The sequence below is a fragment of the Anolis carolinensis genome, chromosome 1 (assembly GCF_035594765.1).
Source record: "Anolis carolinensis isolate JA03-04 chromosome 1, rAnoCar3.1.pri, whole genome shotgun sequence".
Taxonomy (NCBI): Eukaryota; Metazoa; Chordata; class Lepidosauria; order Squamata; family Dactyloidae; genus Anolis; species Anolis carolinensis.
The window spans coordinates 325,761,759-325,787,021 of record NC_085841.1 but is presented as its reverse complement, the minus strand read 5'-3'; the positions used below and the strand labels follow the sequence as shown (position 1 = coordinate 325,787,021).

Genomic DNA, 25,263 nt, shown 5'->3' with positions numbered 1-25,263 from the left:
GTAGAAATGTAGTTGTGGAGAGTCCTTTATGCTTATGGAAAAATCATTTAGAGTAAGCATTTGTTTATCAGTTTACCGAGTGCTTCATTTCATTATTTAAATGCATCAATTTGTGGCATGTGAAATAAGTGCTACTGTACGAAAGTTTGAGCATTCTTAACGTTTCCTCTTTTTTGGTATGGGGATGTTGATTTTTTCCCCCAATCTGATGGCCATTCTTGTGTTTTCCATATTTGCTGGCATATGGCATGCCAATCTTTGACACAATCTTTGAAGATTTTAAACAGTTCAGCTGTTGCCCAACATAACAAACATTAAGTACTGATAGAATTTCAGGGGGTCAACCTGGCAGGATGTCAGTTGTAGTTAATCTACAACCTTATGGATTTTGTACAATTTAAAAAAATAACTTTCAAATAATCCAGCCAACGCCGGGAACCCAAGCTGATTCCATAAACGCACAACCCTAACAGAGCTGGCGCACAAACAGCCGCAAAGAGGAACTATCCGTACTGCTCACGTTGTTCCCGACCGGACTCATTAGCTTGACGGATCACTTCCGGGCTGCCGGAAGTGAGGGAAGCGTTTCCTACCTTACGGAAGCCGAAGGGGTCTGACTGTTTAGGCCGCCATGAGCCGTTTACGGGAAGAGGACGACCCTTACGTGGTCGAGGAGCCCAGTGATGAGGAGCCGGCCCTGAGCAGGTGAGTCCCTCCTCCTTGGTCCTGGCGGAAAAAGAAACAAATCGAGACGCAAAGAGAGCAGAGCCTTGCCTTTCTATCAACGGCCTTTTTTAGACAGTGGGCGCACCTACGTTGTAGAATTAATAGAGTTTGGCTCCGCTTTAACTGCCCTGGCTCAATGCTATGAATCCTGGGAGCCGTAGTTTATTGAGGCACCAGCACTGTGACAGAGAAGGCTACAGACTTTGTAAAACTACAACTCCCGGGATTCCATAGCCTTGAGCGGTGGCTGTTAAAGTGGTGTCAAACTGCTTTAATTCTACAGAGCCAGCTAATGCTTTTGAAGCAAAGGGAAGAAGAAGATGGTTATGGGGAGAGGGTCAGTCCTCTTTGAATCTCCTTTTAGGAGAGGGAAACGGGATATAAATAAATACAATAATAATGACGGTGTTTACAAACGTCATCCCTGCTTGAATTGGCCAAATAGGATTCAGTGTTCATATCTTGTAAAACAGATCACCCGCCCCCCCCTCCCCAGAGTCAGATGTAATAGGGAATTGTCAAGCAGTTTATATTTCTGTTTTGTACAGTGATGTCCTGGGCGAAGTTGACAACACTGCCCTAAGCATAATGCTTCAATAAGTAAGCAGTAATTAAGTGTGTCTCGATTATAGTTCAGCTTATTCATGAATTCAGTGTGTGGGCGGAATTTGCGTTTCATACATAATGTGTAGTGTCATTTGTGTTGTTGCTGCTGCTATATGCCCTTGAGCTGCTTCTAGCCAATGGTGACCCTTGTTAGGGAAAACTATCCTAAAATTAGCAGAGCATCCAAAAATCAAACAGGATACAAAAGTTGGGCAGTCAGCTCATTAGCCAGCAGAGGTGCTGTGTGATGTGGCTGTAAAGAATTCAGAGCTTAGACAGGCAAAGATGTAGAGTCCAATCTTAAAAATCACAAAAGGTTTGTTTACAATAATAAAGAATTAGCTACATTTCTTCATGATAAAGAACTGGGTCTGAGCTACTCTAACACCCTTCTCTTCTAAGGTTTCAAAGAGAGAGAAAAAAACATCCATCACTACATCTCTCTGTCACACACACAGAGACCTCAAAGTACACAGCTCATACTCTCCATACTAAGATGTAAGAAAACAGAAGTCTGATTCAAGAAAAGGCTTGCAGTAGAAAAGCATCCAATCAGAATGGGAATAGAAACAGAGAGGGGAGAAGAAATAGATACATTCCCAACTGTCATACAGAAGACATGGGGGAAGGGAAACCCTTAGCCTATACTAAGCTAACTAAACTGTTCCTCATGTATGGGGTTAAACCCCAACAACCCTAAGGTAACTCTAATATGGGATTTTCTTGGCAATATTTGTTCAGAAGACGTTTGCCATTGCCTTCTTCTGACGCTGAGAGAGTTTAATGTACCCAAGATCGCCCAGTGGGTTTCCACAGCTAAGCAGAAATTTGAATGCTAATCTCCAGAGTTATAGTCCACCACTCAAGTTACACTCACATTTATCCAGTGGCTTCCCATTGAATATGATAACTAGTAAATTTTAGTAAGGCTACGCACCCTGCCCATTTATCCCCAAGCCAGCTATCAAGTGGTAAAGTATGCCCCTAGGGAGGAAGGTGGCAGAGCTGTATACCAGATTTTGCACCATATCAGGAAAGTATGAGTATAAGACTTTAGAAAAACTATTCTGTCCAATCCTATCCACATAGCCACTTTGTCTTTAGGCTTCTTTTTTGAAAACATTTACAAATCTTCTTGAGGCGAACTTGCTCCACTAATCTAGTTGCTAGATGCATCTACCCTGCAAAATTAATACAGTTTGACACTACTTGAACTGCCAATGCGATGGAATTATGTGAGTTGTGGTTTGATGAAACACCAGCACCCTGACAGAGAAATCTAAAGATTCCATAAAACTACAACTCCCGTGATTCCATAGCATCGAGCTATGCCAGTTAAAGTGGTATCAAACTGCATTGATTCTACAGTGTAGATGCACCCCCATATGTCATCATTCATCTGTATCCCCATTCATCTTTTCAGATGCCCAAATCACCCAACTGTTATGTAGCCTGTATTAGGAAAAATGTCAAGTTAATGATTATCTTGGAAACTGTTGATTTATCACTTTTAGACTTAGACAAGGCAAAGAAACATAAAGCTGCCACCACAACAGATTATGTAATTGAACTGTATGCACAGAGGCAATAGGACCTAATTTTTTTTTTAGTTACAGGACATAAGAATCCCCCAGGTAATATGCCCAGCAGCTATAGTCTGGGAATTTCAATGTCTTTAATGTTTCACTATCTTTAGCTCTGAAGATGAAGTGGATGTACTTTTACATGGCACTCCTGAACAGAAACGTAAACTTATCCGGGAGTGTTTGACTGGAGAGAGTGAATCTTCTAGCGATGATGAGTTCCAAAAGGAAATGGAAGCTGAACTGACCAGCACCATGAAGAACATGGAGGGCAAGTGGAAATCACAGCTTACTGGTAATTGCCTTTATCATGTTGGCAGGGAAGATTTGTTAACAGTTTTGTGCTGCTTCCTCAATTCTATTACTTATTTCTTTAAGGATCTTGTAGAAAGCAACACCTGGAAACCTTTGGGCAAAATGCTGCTCCGTATGAAATAGTTTGGGATTTAAGGCAAGTGAGCTAGAGGAGTGAGATTATGGGATGGAAGGATAGCAAAAGAAATCCCAGATCAATGTCTTGAAATAATTAAACATGTTATTTATTTTTTCCTTCCCATTGTTAAGTTTAAAGACACTATTTAATAAAGATTGACAGTTTGAATCTTCTTTCCTTTATAAATTTCCTGCCTGGGAAATTTCAAATAAGTTTGTTTACAACACAGGTGTTTCCCTACCACAAATCAGAGATTATCTAGGTAGTATAAATGTCTAGCTCCATCAAGCAAAATAATTTATTGATAACACTGCTAAGTTTAAAACTATACTTTTGAACTGCATTAAGATTTTACACAGGCAGTTACTGATTTATGAAGACAGAAGACTGCTTTGACAATTCACACGGTTAACATATGTGGGGTGCTTATAGCTATTAAATACAAGTGTTTATTTAAAAATTGTATGTATGCATCTTTATTTTATATCTGTAGTATTAGTTACTATATTTGGTATAAGTAGCACCCTCAGCTTTTGTCAATCCCTTTCTCCAGATAGGCAAAAAAATCCCTTTCTACTTCTGGGTAGAAACTGGGAATTGCTATCGTGTTATACTCTAATATAGGGAATTGCTTGACTTCTATGTTTTCTTAAACTGGAACTCCCACCAGTCGTACTGTAGCCATCGGTAGGGGTTGCTGGTAGTTGTAGTCCAACAATATGATCCCATGTTGACTAGTCTTGGCCAAACAGGTTTGTTCACCTCAGAAGAAAATCACAATCTGGAAAAATGGTTGCAAAGCATTACAGTAATTTCAAATAGCATCCCAGAGAAAATATTTTGATGCCTGTTTCTTTTGCCTACTTGATATTTTGTAACAGATGGTGCATCGAATGCTGGCCAGTCTGGAACTTCTTCCACTACAAAATACTATGACGACATTTATTTTGATTCCGATTCAGATGATGAAGAAAAAGGAGGTAAATAACTCGTATTCATTCTGATATTGCATGCTCTAAAAAGAGGTACATTGGGCAGGAATAACTTGGGCTACCATAAGTTAGTTTTGCTGAATGTTCAGAAAATTTATTATTTGAACATAAGGTTCATCCAAGAAAGGAGATCAGAAGGAGATTAGAAATGGTGGATTCCACTGCTCCCCCTACCAAACCACTACATTCAGCAAGTATTCAAGGAATATTTTGAAGTGGATGTGAGAATAATTGCAGAAACCCATAAAAAACAAAAACTGGATAGTCTGTAACCTTGTACCCAGAGTCTAAACAAATATTGTGTGTGTATGTCATGTGTTTATATGCAACTTCCTTGCTGTATCTCTTGGTTTAGAACATTGCTTCTGCAGTTGCCATTCTCCTCTTGCTCCATCATCATCTTCATTTTATTCATTTATGTCCTGCATTCTCCCCAGTACTGGGATTCAGCACAACTCACAAAAGATAAAAACAAATATGGATTACAATACATACAAAAACATCAGTAACTTTGATAGACTTAAATGTAAGTTTAATCTTAAAGCAATTGTTAAAATTTTGTGTATTAGGTTTCTGTCCAATACTTGGTTCCTGCTATAAATAAATGTCATCCTGAATCAGAAATGATTTCTGATGTGCTCTGCAGTTACAGGTATAGTTTATGAGTGGTGCTGTGCTTCGAAAACATGCATTTGTATACTTCAATAACTGAAAAGGAACATTAACTTTTCAAGGGTTTGCATTTATTTCTTCAAAAGTTTCTGTTTTTGGACTACATATTCAAACTGTATTTATATAAATTTAACAGCTGCGCCAGAAGCCAGGAAAAAAAAGAAACAGCAACAGCGCCGAATTCCAACTAATGATGAGCTGTTTTACGATCCTGAGGAAGACAAGAGAGACCAGGAATGGGTAGACAAGAAGAGAAGAAGGTAAGAAGACTGAGTATTTGTTTTGGTTTGATAGCATGAATTGGTATTACACAAGTTGCTTAATTTCTTACTGTAACTACAGTAGCTTCACAGTAACTTCCAAACTTTCCCAAATTAGAAATTTCCAAGGCATGTGTTACTATGGCCATATGTGATGTCTCTAGAAAGGGATGCAGCAGGCACACTAGTGCAAATGCACTCCTGCACTTCTGCTGAAACCTAAGCTTCCAGGTTTGGGAAATGATGCGTCCATATCAGAGTTATGATATATATTGAAATAAGGGTAATGTGGCTAAAACAAGAAATTGCAATGTTTGTTAAACTTTTGGTTTTAAGTACAGTATTTTGTGAGGAAATTGATGGAGGTCTTCAGTCTTGGTATTGTGTTAGGATGGTCTTTTCATCAGGTGTTTATGAATTTTGTTCAGTGTCTACAAACGTTTCAGTAAAAATGTCTGTTCATCTTTCCCCAATCTGCATTCTATCTTTTTGGAGATATCACAGTATAAGAAGTACACTATCAGAACAACAACAAACCCAACTTCCTGCCATTCCCAACAGTGATGCGGTCTTGAACTGTCCTGCTTGCATGACGACGTTGTGCCTTGACTGTCAGAGGTAATTGCCTGCATGTTAAGCAGTCTGTATTATTTTGGAATTTACTGATGATGAAGGACAGTGCTTATTCATATAGTCACATTTAAATTTAAATACACTCTTTTTTGGTAGATTTCTATTTCATCAATCAGAGCATTAATCACAGAATAAGAGAAGTGATTTTTTTCACTGTGTTTGTAAGATTAAAATAAAAATTTGTTCAGAATTTGGGGTCATTACTTTTTGTACTACTAGAATCACACAGTCAACATGGAGTCAAAAAAACAAATTGTCTAAATTTTGTAAGGCCCCTTCTACACAGCTATATAAAATTCACATTATCTGCTTTGAACTGGGCTATAAGGCAGTGTAGACTAAGATAATCCAGTTCAAACCAGATAATGTGGATTTTCTGCTTTAATAACCTGGATTATCTGGCAGTGTAGAAGAGGCCTTAGATTCCTACTGCTAATCGTGAAGGGCAAGAGGAGAGAGGATTTCACCCTTTGGAAATTTATTATATAACCACATTTGACCCTGTTTTTTAGACAATTGGTGGTTGTCAAATCAGCTCACTTTTGTATGTGTGAAAAAAGGGATATAGAAACTTTCACTTACTTTTAATAGGTTTTTGTATTTGAAAATTTAGATCCATTATCTTGTACTTAGAAACTTTGTTCTTACCTTATTGTTGCTAAACGGAAATTGAACTGATAAGAGGGGGGCAAGCACTATACAGTAGGACTGCTTATCATTATTAGTATTTTCTAGTCTCCACTGTGATTCTATGGTCACACTTTTGCTGGAAGATGACCATAGGATTGCACTAGAGGCTTAGAAAGGACTCTTTTCTAGGTATTTTCTAGGTTCTGCAGATCGATTTTGTGGTATGCTTCAGCTGGAAGCCTGAAACAGTGCTCATTTCACATAGGAAAAATAGGGTTCTAGGTTATGTGAAAATTATCTGAAGCATCCTGGAATAGATTTCTTTCATAATAAGCAGGTCTACTATACATTGCCAGAACCAGAAAAGTTACCTTTGGGAGCTATAGCTCCCAAATGTAATGTTTTCAAGCTCTGCAAGGGACAGAGATTACTCTGGAAGCCACTAAAGTTCTTTAGAGAAAAAGTAATAAAATAGATAATAGATATAATACTAAGTCAACTTAAATCCATGTCAGATAAGTTAACTAGTCTGTAATATGTTGAGCTACTTCTTATTTTTCTCTGTATTCTCTTTCTGGAATGGAGAAACACCTCTTTCTTGTTTGCATTTTCTGTATCTGGTAATTTCCTGGAAGCATGATTTGGATTGCTACCTCTTTGAAGTGCTCTGTCAGTCTCAGATCACTGCATTTCTTCTTCCCTATTTTAAAGGCATGAATCATACAGAACCCAGTACAGAGCCATGTTTGTGATGAACTGCACTGTTATCAAAGAAGAGATTTTGAAATACAAAGATCCATTGAACATGAAGACAAAGAGGAAGCACAAGAAAATTAAACAGAGTACTGAATCCACCGCTGGCTCAGAAAAACAGGAGGAGGAGGAAATATATCATCCAGTAAAATGTACTGAATGTTCAACAGAGGTGGCGGTTTTTGATAAGGATGAAGTCTTTCATTTTTTCAATGTTCTGGCAAGTCATTGCTAAGACATAAATCCTACATTAAGTTTGTATTAAAGATCCAAAACAGAGAGGTGTTCTGTTTGTTTTAAGTTACTTTTTGTGTCATTTGTTAAAAAATCTAGTGCAATGTGGAAATGTCCTTGCCTCTCTTTCTATTGATAAACAAAGTGAACTTTAATTTTTGTACATAATTATGTGTCATTTTCAAACTGTTGTTTACATGCTCTGTAAATTAGCTTTTAAAAGGTTATAATTTAAAGTAAATTTATGCCAGGATTTCATAGTCTGTATAATGGATGACTGCCATAAAATGGATAGTAGCATCACTAAACTCTGTTTGAGTTTGATTCTGTTCACTTTGTTATTTTCAAAATCCAGTGTACTTGTTCCTTGTGATGCACTCATCTTATATTGAGGCTTCCATTGTCCTTCAACATAAAAATGTGATTGTCTTGTCAGAGCACTTTCTTGCTAGTGCTATCTATATATCTTACAAAAATCAAGCCATGAAAAAGCATTTTGATTTCTCATTTTACATATTAGATACACATTAAAATCCTGTAGAATCTAAAGGCTATAGCATTAGTGTGTGATCTAAACACACTTCCGGTAATGGAAATGAAAACCTTTTTAAAACACCAAGTAATTTAAATGTATTGTTCTGATGGCTGTCATTATGACATACATTTTTTTTACAACTTATTTTTTCTTATTTAATTCCACACACAGTTATTTTAGAACTTGATTTATCTGTCTTTTCAGATTTGATATTACCTTATTAAATATTAGATTATTATGAAAGTTATGGTCTTAGATTATGAAAGTTGGAGATTGTACATCAGTATACTTCATTCTTGATGACTACCAGTCTAAATACTAGAAAAAGAATTAAGATACCACTTTTTATTGAAAGATATTAATTTTCTGCATGTGTTTACATCAAACATTTTTAAGGGGTTATAGTAAATGCCATTGAAGGGATATCTTGGAAAACAAGGTGGAACATTGCTAAGGCATAAATAAGAGGATTTTTTTCTCCTTTAAGTATATTTTCGAAGAGGAGATACAATGGGATTAAAGAGCTACATTTAGAATGTGAAAATGCCCAGAATGCTGAAAAATTAGGAGTTATGAAAATGTGGCTCCACTTTCCTCTGTCTTCTGAATTGTTTTTGTTAAACCGAAATATGAGGAACAATTTTACCATATTTTATGTTGTGGAATACTTCAACACTGACAAAAATTTTCAATCATTGCCTTTTTCTGTGAAGGAAAACCAGAGGAACTTAGGAATAACAAGAGGCATGGCAGAATTGCTTCCATGTGTTCTAGAGCTTAAATGTTTTCCAGTTGCAGCCCCTTTCCGCTGAATAAATGTTGACATGACCCCAGGTATATAGGTATATAAAATAGGTATACAAACCAAACATTTGCTGATAATCAGCATTTGCAAGGCTTGCTAAACAGAAGTAGTGGAAGCATTAACTGCAAGGTTCACTGTAAATACTGCACGTTGGTAGAGGGAGCAGGCATGTTTTCTGCTGCCTTGGAGATTAGTACTTGGGGCAATGGGTTCAAATTACAGGAAAGGAGATTCCAGCTGAACATTAGGAAGAACTTCCTAACTGTGAGAGCTGTTCAGCAGTGGAACTCTCTGCCCCAGAGTGTGGTGGAGGCTCCTTTGGAGGCTTTTAAGCAGAGGCTGGATGGCCATCTGTCGAGGGTGCATTGAATGTGATTTTCCTGCTTCTTGGCAGTGGATTAGACTGGATGGCCCACGAGGTCTCTTCCAACTCTACGATGCTATGACTAGGTTTGGGTAAATGGGTGGCATTCAGAAAGTTTTACTGTTGTTAGATTTTTTTGTGACCCCCAACTTTGAGTGGAGCTTGGGACCCACAGTTTAAGCGGTGATCTGGAGGATCTATGAGGGCATTGTGAGTTAAAACAACATTTTTTAAAAGTGGGTGGCTTTCAAATTAGGTAAGTCATCTACCTCTTCCTTCTTTCCCAAGCTGATGAGCCCCAGACTCTCCGAGTTGCTCAAAGTCATTTCAGTTGTCCTTTCAACCTTTGTTCCAGATCACTTCAGTGGCATCAGTAGCAAAGGGAGTGACAGCAAAATGACGGTCTATAAAACCCTTGTGCAGTGTTTCAGTGGAAAATAATTTCATAAAAATATCCCTGTGGTTACACAAAACATTTTCTATAAATTCAGTTTCTGTTCTGTACCAATATACTAGCAAGGATAAAATTCTATGCTATTTATTTTTCGTATCAGAAATGAACCAAGGTTACAGTTGTAATGTATTTAAAACAAACAAAGTTTAAAACTTGTCATTGTACTAACTGTCCTTTGACCATTACCTGCCCACTTGGAGTGCCTCTGGTGTTGCTATAAGAAGGTCCTCTGTTGTGCATGTGGCAGGGCTCAGGCTGCATTGTAATAGGTGATCTGTGGTTTGCTGTTCACCACACTTGCATGTCGTGGACTCCACTTTGTAGCCCCATTTCTTAAGGTTGACTCTGCATCTCAGGGCCTTTCAAGTTGCCCAGTCTTCTGTGTGACCGGGGGGAGTCTCTCCTTCGGTATCAGCCATGGATTGAGGTTCCGGGTTTTAGCCTGCCACTTTTGGATTCTGGCTTGCTGAGGCTTTCCTGCAAGTATCTCTGTAGATCTTAGAAAACTATTTCTTGATTTAAGATGTTGGCATTGCTGGCTGATATCCAAGCAGGATGGGCCAGAGATGTCACTGCTTTGGTCTTTTCATTGCTGGCTGCTACTTCCTGGCAGATGTCAGGTGGTGCAATACCAGCCAAACAGTATAATACTGCCAGTGGTGTAGGGCGTAGACATCCTGTGATAATGTGGCATGTCTCATTCAGAACCACATTTACTGTTTTAATATGGTGAGATGTGTTCCACACTGTGCGTGCGTACTCAACAGAGTAGCAAAGCACAAGGACAGATGTCTTCACTATATCTGGTTGTGATCCCCAAGTTGTGTCAGTCAGTTTTCATAGGATATTGTTTCAAGCAGCACCCACCTTTTGCTTGATATTCAAGCAGTGCTTCTTGTAGGTCAGAGCACGGTCCAGGGTAACTCCCAGGTATTTTGGTGTGCTACAATGCTCCAGTGGGATTCCTTCCCAGGTAATCCTCATACTTGCAGAATGGAACCAAACTCTATGCTCATTTGTCTTTTTGAACCTTCAAATGTGTATGTGCTCTGGTTGAGATATCATTGTTACCCAATGGCAACAATGCTTCCAATCTACGATACTTTTATCTATTTAAGCTATCAATAAATAGAAAACAATACTAATTAAAAACAATGTGTACACATTAAAATCTAAAATTCAAAAACACATTGCTGTGATGAAAACATTTAAATATTAAAACGAATGACGTTGTTTCCTCTGCATAGCACATGCAGATGAAACGATGTCATTCATTTCAATATTTAAATATTAAAATAACATGCGCGCTGTGCTGTTTTAGTTGTGCTGCTTGCATTTTAATAGCAGCTGGTTTGGCCCAATTTTCTGGTACTTTAGCCACAATGTTGTGGCATGAGAGGAGGTTCATGTGGGTGACACCATGCAATCTGCATTGTATAATAAATGCAGTTTGCCACCCTTTTAGCTGCCATGGCTCGATGCAGTGGAATCATGGGAGCTGTAGTATTACAAGCCTCCTCTGCCAAATGGTGCTGATGCCTCACCAAACTAACAGCATATGGATCAGGCTTGGGCAAACCTGGGCCCTCCAGGTGTTTTGGACTTCAACTCCCACAATTCCTAACAGCCTACCGGCTGTTAGGAATTGTGGGAGTTGAAGTCCAAAACACCTGGAGGGCCCAGGTTTGTCCAGGCTTGATATAGTTGTACCCCTAACGCTCCTCCTTCCTTCAGCCTTTTGACTACTGTATTTATATCATCCCCCACAACTTCCCACAATTTCAATTGACCAGTGCTTACTCACGTGGCTTGGGCAAACTTTGAAGGGTATTCGGTTTTTCCCAAACGATGGCTTTCCAGGGGATTTGGACTTCAGCTCCCAGAATACCTAATCATGGGTGAAGGCAGCTGAGGCTTCTGGGAGTTGAAGTCCAAAAAAGAAGGACTAGAGAGTGTGTGCTTCTTAGCGGGCCTGGCCAATCCGCGGAGGCACTGCGCGTCACGTGTCCCTGCTTGCGGCCTGGGCTTGACTTTTCCTGCGCAGGCGCGGCTGCCTCACTCACGGAGATTCAGCAGCGGCGTGATGGCGTTCACTTCGGCCTGGAAGCGGATGTCGTGGTTCTATTACCAGTACCTTCTGGTCACCGCGCTTTACATGCTGGAGCCCTGGGAGCGGACTGTGTTTAGTATCCTTTCCGTGCTTTTTCTTTTCAGGGACTTGTGGGGAAGAGGAGGAGGAGGAAGCGGGAAGGGCCTGGCTTCGAGGAAGGGCCTGACACTCGAGTGAATCTCTCAGGCATGGGCAGACTTGGGCCCTCCACCTGTTTTGGACTTCAACTCCCACAATTCCTTACAGCCGGAAGTCCAGAACACCTGGAGGGCCAAAGTTTGCCCATGCCTGAGTTCAAGCCTTCTGGTTTTCATGTACAGTAGAGTTTCACTAATCCAAGCCTCGCTTATCCAAGCCTCTGGATAATCCAAGCCATTTTTGTATTCAATGTTTCCAATATATCGTGATATTTTGGTGTTAAATTCATAAATACAGTAATTACAACATAACATTACTGCGTATTGAACTACTTTTTCTGTCAAATTTGTTGTATAACATGATGTTTTGGTGCTTAATTTGTAAAATCATAACCTAATTTGATGTTTAATAGGCTTTTCCTTGATCAGTCCTTATTATCCAAGATATTCGCTTATCCAAGCTTCTGCTGGCCCGTTTAGCTTGGATTAGTGAGACTCTACTGTATTTTGCTATCCTCCCTTTCCTCCTCCAGTGAGCATCTCTGCTCGCTTGTTCTCCCAACAGTCTTGTGAGGTAGGTCAGGCTGAGTGTAATTAGTGAACTCAGCACCTCCTAGTAAGTTTTATGGCTCAGCTGGGACTTAAACTTGAATTCATTTTTCAACACATAGTACACCACAATAACTGTTGTGTTATGTTACAGGCTGAGCACCCCTCGCATGGAAAAATTCTAAAATTAAAAATAAATATTCCAAAATGGACTACGAGTTGATGAGATAATGACTCAAATGATTTGTGATGGTTCAACTTAATGCATTATGCCAAGTTTGCTGTGTGTTGGAGTGTATTCCCCCCCCCCATTATTGGACATCACATAGCCCCTGTGGCGCAATGGGTTAAGGCCTTGTACTGGCAGGACTGCTGCCTGAAAGGTCAGCGATTCGAATCTGGAGCGGGGTGAGCTCCCGTCTATCAGTTCCAGCTTCTTATGTAGAGACATGAGAGAAGCCTCCCACAGGATGGTAAAACATCTTTGATGGCGTATTTTTGTATGGCAGAAGGTTGGACTGGATGGTCCTTGTGGTCTTTTCTACGTCTATAGTTGTTTTTAATTACAACTGAGGAACCCCCGGTGGTGCAGTGGATTAAACCCTTGTGCCGGCAGGACTGATGACTTGGAGGTTGGATTGCTGACCTGAAGGTTGCCAGTTCGAATCCAACCCAGGGAGAGCACAGATGAGCTCCCTCTATCAGCTCTAGCTCCATGCAGGGACATGAAAGAAGCCTCCCACAAGGATGGTCAAAACATCCGGGCATCCCCTGGGTAACATCCTTGCAGACAGCCAATTCTCTCACACCAGAAACGATTTGCAGTTTCTCAAGTTGCTCCTGATACACGCACACATACACAAAAATTGGTCATCGCATTAGTGGCATATGTAGGCATAAGTCAATAAGTACACAAACTTGGTGTGATGCTTAAGTTGATTAAAATATTCTGTATGGAAATACTTGCATCCCATCCCCAAGATTTTTCATTATGTATTTATATGCAAATAAAGATGTTCAAAAATCCAAAGGAATCCAAAATGCTTCTTGTTCCAAAGCACTTTGGATAAAGGGTACTCAGCCTGTATATATGTTTATTGAATTTCTCTAGTTTTTCCTTTAATAATAATAAACTATTTATATCCCACCACCATCTCCCCGAAGACACTCAGGGCGGCTTACAAAGGCACTAGATGTTTATATAACAAAATTGTACATGAGTACAAAACAATATCACACAGAATTATAACAACCACTATATATATATACACACACACACATACACATATATACACACACACACCCCATAAAATAGCAGAATTTAAAAAATGCAGAACATCTGTAGATAAAACTGGCTGCCATCAATACACAACTAAAGTGCCCTTCCCCTCTAAATTCAGAGCAGGGAATTTCCCTTGGTTTCTCAGTCATGCATGAAATGGGTTTTGCTTACTTTACCTTTACTCTTTTTGTGGGTCTTTCATCAATTACTGAATTGGTGGTAGGACACGAGATGTGAGATGAGATCAGGAATGGACAAGTGACAAGTGTCCTTGGGCTTCATTTGGCCAAAATAGAAAGCTTTTGCTGTGTGTTATGGTGGGGGGTGGGAGGTGACCTATTATTAGGCATCACATTCGTGGCATATGTAGGCATAAGTCAATCTTATTCCTGTAGGTGTCCCTCTGGTTGATGCAGAAGTTTGAATTCCATTTTCACTCTGCTCTTCCTCTTCCTGGACATGCCATGCTCTTCCTGCTGCAGTTCCTCCATAGCTATTCCATACTTGTAGTGAGGAGATTAGAAAAGCATCTGGCTATGTCTCTAATGCCAGAGATGAAAATATATCATAGGGATTTAGCCTGATGCTTTTTGGCTTTCCTATCACTCTCATTAGGTATGGAATGACCAGGTATCTGTAGTAGATCTAGTCACTGAATGACTACATGTAACATGGTTCCATATGTGATATTGTTGTGCTACTCTGGACCATAAAGGATTATGGCCTTAGTGTAGAGGTGTGCTTTGTTCCCTCTGGCCTAGTTGACATTGTTCCATGACTTCTAATCAACTTTGTTTCATCCTTCTTGGCCCAAACAACTAATGGTACTTTCTTCCACTGTCAGTGTGGCCTTGCTGGCAAAATTAGACTTCAAACAATCCACATTTATTTTAGGCTCAGTTTGGGACCTGAATTAGACAAAAGCATCTGATTTTTCCCAATCAAAATCTTACACATATTTGTGTGCTTCAGTTGATTCAAGTTCTTTAGCTAATAATTGTGTTGAATAGTACTATTATTAATTATTCTGTTAAATGTAGTAAGTAGCATTCCTAATTGGTCTAGTCTTTATAGGAATGCCGTGTTGCTACAGATTGATGCTTTTGCTGTAGTCCATCTGATTGTGCAAGTAGACTTAGGTTGGATACCTGTACCATTTACGTAACTCAAAGAATATATGAAGACATTTATTTCATTTTAATGTTATACTATTTATTGTATTACACGAGATTCCATTTTAAAGAGATGGTTCATGTCCAGGCTATTCGGCTGGCCACATCCGCTGGTATGACCCTGCCTGGGCCCTGAGATCTTCAGGAGATGCCCTTCTCTTGGTCCCTCCTCCATCTCAAGCTCAGTTGGTGGGAACGAGAGAGCGGGTCTTCTCGGTGGCTGCCTTTCTACTCTGGAAATCCCTCCTTATTTAATTGTTTTTAAATTGCTTTTTAACTTTTGTATGGCACCTTTTAAACTTTCCCAGTGTGGAGTGTTACCCACCTTGAGTCCCCACGGGATAAAGGTGGGCTATAAATAAAGATAATGATGATGCTTTATTTCATTGTGGGGTAATTAATAAATAATAGCTTTATTTTATTATGTTATCAATGTGTAGTTTTCCTTTACTGTTGCTCAGATTCCATGTTAGTCTCCATCGTTGGAATGGCACTTTACACTGGCTATGTTTTCATGCCTCAGCATATTATGGCCATATTGCATTATTTTGAAATAGTACAATGATGAAGAACATTAAAAGAAGTTACTAATCAGAAGCCGAGGACCAGACTGTGGGGAAGAGATGACCATCTACAATTAAGGATTTCCACAGATAACAAACAAGGCATGATGGTAGTGACTGCCAGTTGTGCATACAAAGATGCAACATGCCCTGGGTTTTGGTGGCATTTTTTCTTTACAAGATTCCCTGGTAACTTGTCTCTTAATATTGTGATTGTACATTTGATATCAGTATTTTCTTAACTTTGTGACAGTCTCAGTATTACACTGTGAAAGCTTTTCTTAATGTAACTGAATACATTTTGCCTTCTATTTTTAATCAAAATAATCTTATTAAATGGGGCTTAAAGCTTTTGCTATTGTATAGTTATATGTCGACCTGGGTAAATTTCTAGTAACATATTTTGTAAGAAAAAAGTGTTTAGATTCATATGGAGATGTGGATATATTCATGGAACCCTTCTTACAAAACCTTGTTTATAAGTTCTAACTCAGGTGCTTACAATCTAGACTGTTCAAGAGAATATTTAGTATAACACTGTATTTTGCTTTAGCAGTAAATGGAAAGTTTTTTTTGTTCCATTAAGAGAATATTGTGACAACTGAGTACTATATGATTTGGAATGATTTTGTGGAAGAGAGGAATGTTGGATCTGACGAGAAGATTTCATTTATTTTGTGTATGCCATCTAGAGATTTGTGAAAGCATATTAATGCTGCTATTATAATGTTCCTAATTGAACTGTACCTTTATGCTTCTAATTGAATTGTACTTGTTTCCCCAAAGCTAATTTTCATATAGACTTGAATTAAAAGACCGTGACTATGGTGTTGTCTATAATATAATCATGTCTGTATTGTAAACACATTGTTGTAACTGTTCAGATTTCTTTGACTTTTTAAACCAGTGGTGGGAATAATGCAGCTCTCCCTGTCAGTGAGTTATTGTTCTCAGCACTCCCAGGTACTATACCTGATGTTGAGGAAACGTGGAATTGGCAGTCCAACAGAATTTGTAAGGCTATATGTGTCCCCCACCCCCACTTCGCTTAGACCAAAAAACCAAAATAAGGTTTGATGTAGACTAGAGTTTAAAGAATACAGCAATAAAGAGCTGTCTACTAGGCTGGAGTCTTGTCTTAGGTTTTTATAGCTTTTTGAGATTTGTATTCTGAAGTGTAAGATGCCAATTTTTAAGGTGGAGGTGATTCTTTTCCAAAATAAAACCTTAAAGCAGAATTGATGCTTGATGTGTGTCTCCTTAATGTAGGGAGATTCTTTTGGGTAGTGCTCTCACCAACTATGGCATAGGCCACAACATATTCATAATATCACTTGGTGTCCCAGTCTATTTCAGCTTTAAATTACAACAATGCAGTAAGTTGTGCTTTTGTCCACTCCCTCCTATATGTCCTGCTTTAAAACTCTGCTATAAATATGAATTTCATCTGTGATCTGATGCTTAATTAGCATTATTTCCAAATGTTATGTAGCTAATGGGTCTGTTTGTTCCACTTTGTCATGTAGTATAAATATATCTGCTGATTAAGAGTCTTGTTCAGATGTGAGGAAAATCTCTTCTCGGAGGTGTGGGGCTGATAATAGCAATGCTTCAGTCTCTCCTGACTCCTGCCTAAGATCTTGCATTTAGAGGTGTGTATATAGCTACATCTGCCTGTGTGCCTCACCAAACCTTATATTTTAAGGGATACTGCCTCACCAACATAACCATTTTGTATCATTGGATAGTGGAGGGATCAGGAAGGATGCATATTAATATTTTCCAATAGTTGGATGTGTTGGACTCGGCATCCTCAAGAACCGTTACAGGTACTAGGAAGTCCCTGCAAATGATATCTTCACAGCACATTCAGATACAGGAAAAAAAATTAGACATGTCTTTGCTGATCTCCCCTGTCCAAAAAATGAAAAGGAAGCGCACTGTCCAGTTACAGAAATAGCCATGCTGGGTGGGTGGCTATGTTGCTTGAAAGATGTGTGGGTGGGCAGGTTGGTCATTACATAATTGGTAAATCATTCTGACCCCTGCAAAGATGAAGTGTATTATGATAGCATTGAGTTGAACTTATGTTATTTTAACTCATTAAGATAATGCTGGGAGACTATCTGGCTACATGATGATCTGTTCGTTATTATCTGTCATTAAGTTGGCTTCAGCTAGTGGCAGCCCTATGAATGAGAGACCTCCAATAGCTTCAGTCACCATCTCTCCTGCTGAGGTTGACCAAACTCTTCATGCGTGTAAACCTCCTTGACATATAATACTCTCCACCCCTTTCTGTTTGTTCTATATCTCTGAAATAGGATATATAGGCAGTCCTCGAGTTACAATTATCTAACTTACAAATGACTCATAGTTAAAAAGGGGCGATACAACAGGAAGTGAGGAAAATCGGCTTGTAAGGGAAATCTACAGAATCTTATCTTGCTTGTAATGTGAGGGTTGCCTGTTTCCTCTTTCCCAGTCATGAAATTCATCCTACCAGGTTTCAGTGATGCCTAGTATATTCGCTTTGCTGTATTAAGAGTTCAAGTTTAACCTTGTTTATTTCCTACACTCTGTTCATTAGTGTAGAAACATCTAAAATCATGTGCCCATTCCTCCCACTGCTTATTTGAGATATTTCTCCCTCTTACTATTGGGTTCTTGTACTATTTGCTCAGTTTTCTCTATAATATTCAGGCTATTATCTTCAGCATTTGATGAACGCCTGCCTTCATGAATACTGTCCCTCCTTAACATAATTTGTTTAAAGCCCTCTTGATTGGGTTTATGAGGCTCTAAGGAAGAGATGTTTCTACCAACTGCTATGAGGTGCAACTCATCACTTTCCAGAAGTCCATTTTCATGGAACCGCAGACCATGATTCAAGAAGCTCTCAGGCAGGGAGCAGGATCTCATGTGAGAAAGGTGTAATATTCATAGGGTCAGCAGAACTCAGTTAAAAGTTAAGGACAAGACTTGATAAAACGACTGAAAGTGAAAATATGGCAAACAAGTGGCCCAAGTACATTCCTCTGCAACTTGGAACTTCTTTAGTTAATCTCAAAGGTGCTACAAGATTCCTTTGCAAAGTGTTTCAGATGAAGACGGAATGCTACATTTCCCTGCAATACTCACTATTGGTTATGCTCGCTAGATGTACTTAAGAAAAGCTGAAGGGCCACACTATTCCCATTTCCCTCCACCATCGAAGCAAGATGGGAAATGCTGTAATAATAAAAATTGTGAAACTCTAGGATCCACAAAAATTAAATTTCCTCCAGTTGGTACAGACGTTGCATAGCTGATATACTTTAGGGAATACACATGGAAATTGTCAATGCCTACACATTGTATTGTTTTTATAGTTTGTATCTTTCATGTTTGAGCCAAGACAATGCTTTCCCCATATAACAAAAAATAGTAATTTGGACCAGTTTAAGGACCCTAGCCGCCCCGAGTCCCCACGGGGAGATGGTGGCGGGGTATAAATAAAGTTTATTATTATTATTATTATTTTATTAACTTTCTAGGATGTATACTGCACTGTGCCATCTTTCTCTATCAAACAAAGGGTCTGCACAACCAAAATATCTTAGAGCTATGCTATTTTTGCACCTAAAGCACAAAATTCAAGATGTCTTTATCTTCCATTTGTAAGCCTAAGGAGACATTCATCCGGAGAGCATTCAGTATAAAAAATAATTTGACAGGAGAAAATTAAGTATTGATATTGAAAGCATGAATAAAACAAAAATAAAAGCAACCAGGTTCCGGTATAGGAAGGTTATTACCTTAAATCTGTAATACAGTTGCTAGAGAAAATGATTGGTAACTAACTACTGACAGAAAATAAATGAAAGTTTGGAAAATCTGAGAAAAGAACTTCAGTTATTATAAAGCAAAATAGCATTTAAAAAGTTTAGGGAAGAAATTTCTTTTGCATCTGCACCGCAGCCCATAATGCTGTCCAGTAATTCAGTGCAGTGAGTAGAGAATGTAGAGTTTCAGAGGAAGGAGAACTTCAAAGGGCTCCCAGTCCTACAAGCCCCTTTTGCCCTTCAACGCAATCTTCAATTTCTCATATAATGAAGCTTCAAAGTTTCCTCAGAATGTTAGCTATTCTAATCAAAACTAGTTTTACAGCCCACCTTCTCCCTGCTGTACTAGTCATGTTTTAAACATCTTGATTAAATTGAGACATCAAACGGATAATTTCCAAATCCCCAAATGAAAAAATAATAGTTTTGTGCAACATTTTGAAACGTAATTTTGACCTCCAGTTCAATAGCTGTGGTAATGAAGCCTCGAATTGTTTCTTAAATGATGGCATATGCCAGGAGTAGAAAACCCAGTGTCTTCTAGATGTTTTGGACGAAATGATTGGGCTGGACACTGCTTTGAGTCCCCACAGGTGTGAAAAAAGCAGTATATAAATATAGTAAATAAATACATAAATGTCAATTATTGATGAATTAATGATGAGAATTGGGATTCAGACCCAGCTGAACAACATCACATAGGGACCACCAAATGCAGCTCCCAAATACGAATCAAGGAACATGAAAGGCACTGCAGACTAACTCAACCAGAGAAGTCAGCCATAGCAGAGCACTTGATGAACCAACCTGGACACAGTATATTATTTGAAAACAGAAATGCTGGACTGCTCTAACAACCACCATGTCAGGCTACACAGAGAAGCCATTGAAATTCACAAACGTGGACAATTTCAACAGAAAAGAGGAAACCATGAAAATGAACAAAATCTGGCTACCAGAATAAAAAAAACCCTCTAAAATCAGAACAGTAAATAAAGAACAACACTCTGAAAACAGAGGAATTACATACATGAATCAGTTAGGGGCAGCTAACACTTCTGAACAAAGGATTCTCCCATGCAGGAATGAAGCTTAAAAGGCCATTAATGCTAATCAAAGTGAATAATTACAACATTCACACTGGCCTCCAACAGGCAAGAGTCCTTTCTCCCACCTTGGACCTTCCACAGATATATAAACCTCCCTTGCTTAATTTCCAATATACCTCACAACCTCTGAAGATGCCTGCCATTGGTATGCAAAATGTCAGAAGAGAATGCTTCTGGAACATGACCATACAGCCTGAACAATGCGCAACAACCCAATGATTCCAGCCATAAAAGCCTTCGACAACACATTGAACATCAGCTATCCTAAGGATATCTTGAGTGGACTGCTTATATTATCACCTATTAAAGGCCAGGAAATAAATCCAAAGTCTGTAAAACAGTAGGGGATCTTAAGCATGTGAATATCTACAGCATGATATCTACACACCACCATATGCACCACAAATAATGGTGTTTGCTATATAGAAAGATCTGGATAACAGTAGGATATCACTTAAAAAGCACCCTGCCATCCAATTTGTGGTTCTTATTTCCTCTGCAGAGCAGCAGTACCGGCTGATGGCCACTGAAACTGGTTGGGAAGATGGTGTGGTCACCAGAAGTGGAGCAAGATACAGTTAGTTTTCTATCCAATTGGTTTAGCTTATTATGATCACATTTTACCTCCCTGCTTGTTGGAAAGGTTGTTAGAGGTTAGGTAGATAGAGTCCCATCTGCTTCAACAAGATTGCAGAGCAACTGAAATGAAGAGGATAATGGTGTCCTAGCTGTGTAGAGACTGCAGATATGAAAAGAATAGGCAAGCAATATACCAAGCGTAGAAGCACACTTGAGACAAGTGGTTGAAGCCTGAACCAAAACTGGATAAAATGTTGCCACAATCATCATCAAATCAGTATTGGCTTTCATCGGACAAACCTCCTTCGCAATACTTTTATGATGTTCTGACAAGATGGTTTAGGAAAGTGGTACAGAGCTTGGGAAAAGCATTTCTTTCAGCTGCAACTCCTACTGTAAAAGTTATGTATGCATCTTTAAAGAACAGACAACAGACGAGAAAGTCCTGCGGCTAAAAGGAAGATGAAGAGGCAGCACTCCCGCACAGCAACGACATAATAGCATTTTTCTAAAGTCCAAATCACCTGCTTAACTATGCTTTGCTCCCATTGAGTATTGGAGCCACAGTGCACTATTAGGTAATTCACATCAATTGTAACATTTTTGGAAGGTCATATCAACAGCAGGGCTTTGTATAAAATTGCCAGGGTCTGCATAAAAACAGCAGGAATCTTTGTGGTGGTGGTGGGGAGGAGGGGAAGGAGGCAGATTTGGAGAGCTCTGGGGAGAAACCTGTGAAAGGCCCTGGGCAAAGTTATTTCAGGCAGTGCAAAGAACGTCTTGCATTTCAAAAGAAAACTGTTAAGAGTCTTAAGGCAAGGGCAGTAGCTCAGTAGAAGAACACAAGCTTTTTCTGAAGTTCAGTCCCTGGTATCTCCAGGTATAGCTGGGGAGGGACGACACCTGTTTAAAACATGAGAGAACAGCGAGTTATTGCCAGGTAGTCTAGCTCCTTCCCATGCAGGAACACACAACCAAAGCACTTCTGACAAATGGCCATCCAGCCTCTTCTTAAAAACCTCCAGAGAAGGAGACTCTACCACCTTTCGAGGCAGCATATTCCACTGTTGAACAGCTCTTACTATCAGGAAACTTCCTAATGTTTAGGTGGAATCTCTTTTCCTGCAATTCGAATCCATTGCTCCCCAACCTGGTCTCCTTTATTGTTGTTTATTTATTCAGTCAGTCGCTTCCGACTCTTCGTGACCTCATGGACCAGTCCACGCCAGAGCTCCTTGTCGGCCTTCGGCCTTCACCACCCCAGCTCCTTCAAGGACAAGCCAGTCTCTTCAAGGATACCATCCATCCATCTTGCCCTTGGTTGGTCCCTCTTCCTTTTTCCTTCCATTTTCCCCAGCCTGGTCTCTAGAGCAGCAGAAAACAAGCTTATTAACGGTATGCATGCATGCATGCATGTAGTAATTACAGTATTTAAAATGCAGTATTTAAAATGAGTCTGTGTGCCTGCATGGAAGGGGGTTGCACTGAATGGTGCTTGTGGTCTCTTCCAACTCTAGTATTCTATTGGATGTTTGTAAGCAGGATAAATTATTTTGTAATAGAGAAAGAAAGCAGTTTTTCCATGACAATATTCATCTCAACTGAGTAGAGAGAACGGTTATTTTCGTAGAGCATAGGTTGACATTGTTGCATGCAATAGACACACTCCAACTCTGTTCATTTTTCATGAACAACTTTGAAAACTTTTATAAAATTTCACAAACCTGCATCATCTGTTTCTTCAGGGATGAGAATGTAATAATAAAGACATAATACCTGGATCCTGTTGGTGACATCTGTGTGTTTAACTTGGGGTTACACTTGATTTGGGAGCCCCTGGTAGTGCAGCAGATTAAACTGAAAGGTTGACGGTTCGAATCCAGGAAGCGGGCTGAGCTCCTGCTGTTAGCCCCACCTTCTTCCAACCTAGCAGTTCGAAAACACACAAATGTAAGCAGATCAATAGGTACCACTCTGGCGGCAAGGTAACGGCGCTCCATGCAGTCATGCCGGCTACATGACCTTGGAGGCGTCTACGGACAAAGATGGCTCTTTGGCTTAGAAATGGAGATGAGCATCAACCTCCAGAGTCAGACACGACTAAACTTAATGTCAGGGGGAAACCTTTACCTTTATCTTACACAAAGGAGATGTTGGTTTATCCTAGCTACAGATTTTAATCCAGAGGAAGGAAATAAGCAGAGTGGCTTCATTTCACTGAGTTGGGGCTCTTGGGATCCCACATCTATCATGTACAAATAGGACAACATAGCTAAGATATCCTTCACTGGAAATATGTCCTTCCTTTATTTTTGGCCATGCTGGCTGGGAAACTTGGAGAGAAGTAGTCCTAAACATCCTAAATGTACCAGACCCTGTCTGATCTTGGAAATGAGGTATGATCAGCCCTGGTTAGTACTTGGATGGGAGACTGCCATGAATACCAGGTGCTGTAGGCTATATCTCAGAGAAAGGAAGTGGGAAAACCACAGCTAAGTATTCCTTTCTAAAGAAAGGCCCATTAATCTCTGATTATCTCTCTATATAAAAATGTTATGTGCATTTTTCCCATGGAGTAAACTACAAAATCACTGAACCAAAGCACACCAAATTTGGCCACAAAAGACATAGTCATCCAATCTATGTCTTTCAATAAAAAAACCTAGAACAATAAAGTCGAGGACGAGGAAGACGTTCTCCCCCTGGCTGCCAGTCAGAAGGGTAGGCCCCAACCCCCTTTAGGCCTAGCTCACTTGGTGTTCTAGTAACCCCCTCAGCCACAATGGCTGAGGGTTCACTTAGGCCTCATCCACACTGCCTATAAAATACAGATTATCTGATTTGAATTGGATTATATGGCAGTGTAGACTCAAGGCCCTTCCACACAGCTATATAACCCAGAATGCCAAGGCAGATAATCCACAGTATCTGCTTTGAACTGGGTTATCTAGAGTCCACACAGCCATATAATCCAGTTCACTGTGAATTTTTTTTACAGTTGTGTAGTAGGGGCCTCATATAATCCAGTTCAAAGCAAATAATATAAGATTATAAATATCATATATACAAATTATTGTGGTATAATAAAACAGAACAATATGATCTCTACAATCAGGACAGTAAATAAAGAACCAAACTCTGAAAACAGGAATTCTAGACAGGAAACAATCAGGGCCAGCTAACACCTCCCAACAAAGAATTCCCCCAGGGAGGAAACTGAGGAGGGAGAAAAGTTGTGTGTATTATTAGAGTCATTACTACTACTACTACTACTACTACTAGCACTACTACTACTACTACTATTATTATTATTGTGTTGCCGTGAACCATGAAAATGAACACAGTCTGGTTCCAAGTATTAAAAAACTCTAAAATCAGAACAGTAAATAAAAAATGACACTCTGAAAACAGGGGAATTCCAGACATGAAACAATCAGTGCCAGCTAACACCTCCCAACAAAAGATTCCCCCAGGGAGGAAGCAGCCAGGCTTTGAAGCTTAAAGGCCATTACATGCTAATCATTCTAGCTAATTGCAGCATTCATAATTGCCTCCAACAGACAAAAAAAAAAGGAACAACCAGAAATATTGTATATTCACAAGCTTTAAGAAATAACATATACTAACTACCACCAATTCCACAATACTTTATTTCCCATACCACCACACTTCGCCATAGCAACGTGTGGCCGGGCATAGCTAGTCTAGTTTATAAATTGACAGGCAACTTGAAGGCAAACACATACACACACAGAGTCCAAAAAGAAACTTCTGAGCTCTGAAGTATTTAGTCTCCCTTCTGCTCCTGGATCGTATTGCTTTCTTCATCTCCTCCACTTGGCTCACCTGGTTTTGACTCTGCTGTAAGTCCTCAAAAACCTTTCTGACCTTTAAAAATAATATCAGCTTTGAGACTCATCCACAATCTTTTGACTCCCTTTAGTTTAATCAAATACTTCAGCCAAATTCCCTGCAGCTCAGGAGCCCAAATACCACACTTCTCAGACAGGAGGTATTTGCTGGGATTAAATGATCCAATTTGTTCAGCTGCCTACTGGCAGCCCATCACCCCCATTCCATCAAGTATACTTTTTACCCGTATGTTGTCTGAATTTGGGAAGCACTGTTGCCATGTTCGCCTTCATCGTGCTGTAGGAGGCAATTCTCACTTTCACTCACTGCTCAAATGTGTTTCATTACATATGGGAACAACCTCCAGTCATTTAGTCCTTCTGTGTCCCTTGTCCTTATGTCAGGT

The 25,263-nt window shown here is 39.5% G+C and overlaps 2 protein-coding genes and 2 long non-coding RNA genes across 4 annotated transcripts; 2 read left to right on the top strand and 2 right to left on the bottom strand.

Moving 5' to 3' along the window:
* The first annotated feature begins 547 nt into the window (after positions 1-547).
* Positions 548-7,830, top strand: eapp (E2F associated phosphoprotein). Its single transcript, XM_008103388.3, has 6 exons — positions 548-705; positions 3,029-3,210; positions 4,230-4,328; positions 5,149-5,272; positions 5,768-5,890; positions 7,247-7,830. Exons 1-6 carry the CDS (start codon positions 632-634, stop codon positions 7,521-7,523), a joined length of 879 nt encoding a protein of 292 aa, XP_008101595.1. The 5' UTR covers positions 548-631; the 3' UTR covers positions 7,524-7,830.
* On the bottom strand, positions 7,590-11,587 carry LOC134295501 (uncharacterized). Its single transcript, XR_010002096.1, has 2 exons — positions 11,485-11,587; positions 7,590-10,798 (listed from the first exon to the last, which is right to left on the bottom strand). It is a non-coding gene; the product is annotated as an uncharacterized LOC134295501 (long non-coding RNA).
* A 121-nt stretch (positions 11,588-11,708) lies between these two features.
* sptssa (serine palmitoyltransferase small subunit A) lies at positions 11,709-16,731 on the top strand. Its single transcript, XM_003216577.4, has 2 exons — positions 11,709-11,866; positions 15,392-16,731. The coding sequence occupies exons 1-2, from the start codon at positions 11,764-11,766 to the stop codon at positions 15,493-15,495; spliced, it is 207 nt and encodes a 68-aa protein (XP_003216625.1). The 5' UTR covers positions 11,709-11,763; the 3' UTR covers positions 15,496-16,731.
* Positions 16,732-21,306: 4,575 nt separating this feature from the next.
* LOC134295502 (uncharacterized) lies at positions 21,307-23,216 on the bottom strand. The gene is made up of 2 exons (XR_010002097.1): positions 22,782-23,216; positions 21,307-22,370 (listed from the first exon to the last, which is right to left on the bottom strand). It is a non-coding gene; the product is annotated as an uncharacterized LOC134295502 (long non-coding RNA).
* Between the last annotated feature and the right edge of the window lie 2,047 nt (positions 23,217-25,263).

Excerpts from the sequence above, each read along its gene's own strand:
- eapp (XM_008103388.3), top strand. The coding sequence starts at position 632 with ATGAGCCGTTTACGGGAAGAGGACGACCCTTACGTGGTCGAGGAGCCC. Across the intron at positions 706-3,028 it reads GAGGAGCCGGCCCTGAGCAG|CTCTGAAGATGAAGTGGATG; the intron begins GTGAGTCCCTCC and ends CACTATCTTTAG. Across the intron at positions 5,891-7,246 it reads TTGTGCCTTGACTGTCAGAG|GCATGAATCATACAGAACCC; the intron begins GTAATTGCCTGC and ends CCTATTTTAAAG.
- sptssa (XM_003216577.4), top strand. The coding sequence starts at position 11,764 with ATGGCGTTCACTTCGGCCTGGAAGCGGATGTCGTGGTTCTATTACCAG. Across the intron at positions 11,867-15,391 it reads CTGGGAGCGGACTGTGTTTA|ATTCCATGTTAGTCTCCATC; the intron begins GTATCCTTTCCG and ends ACTGTTGCTCAG.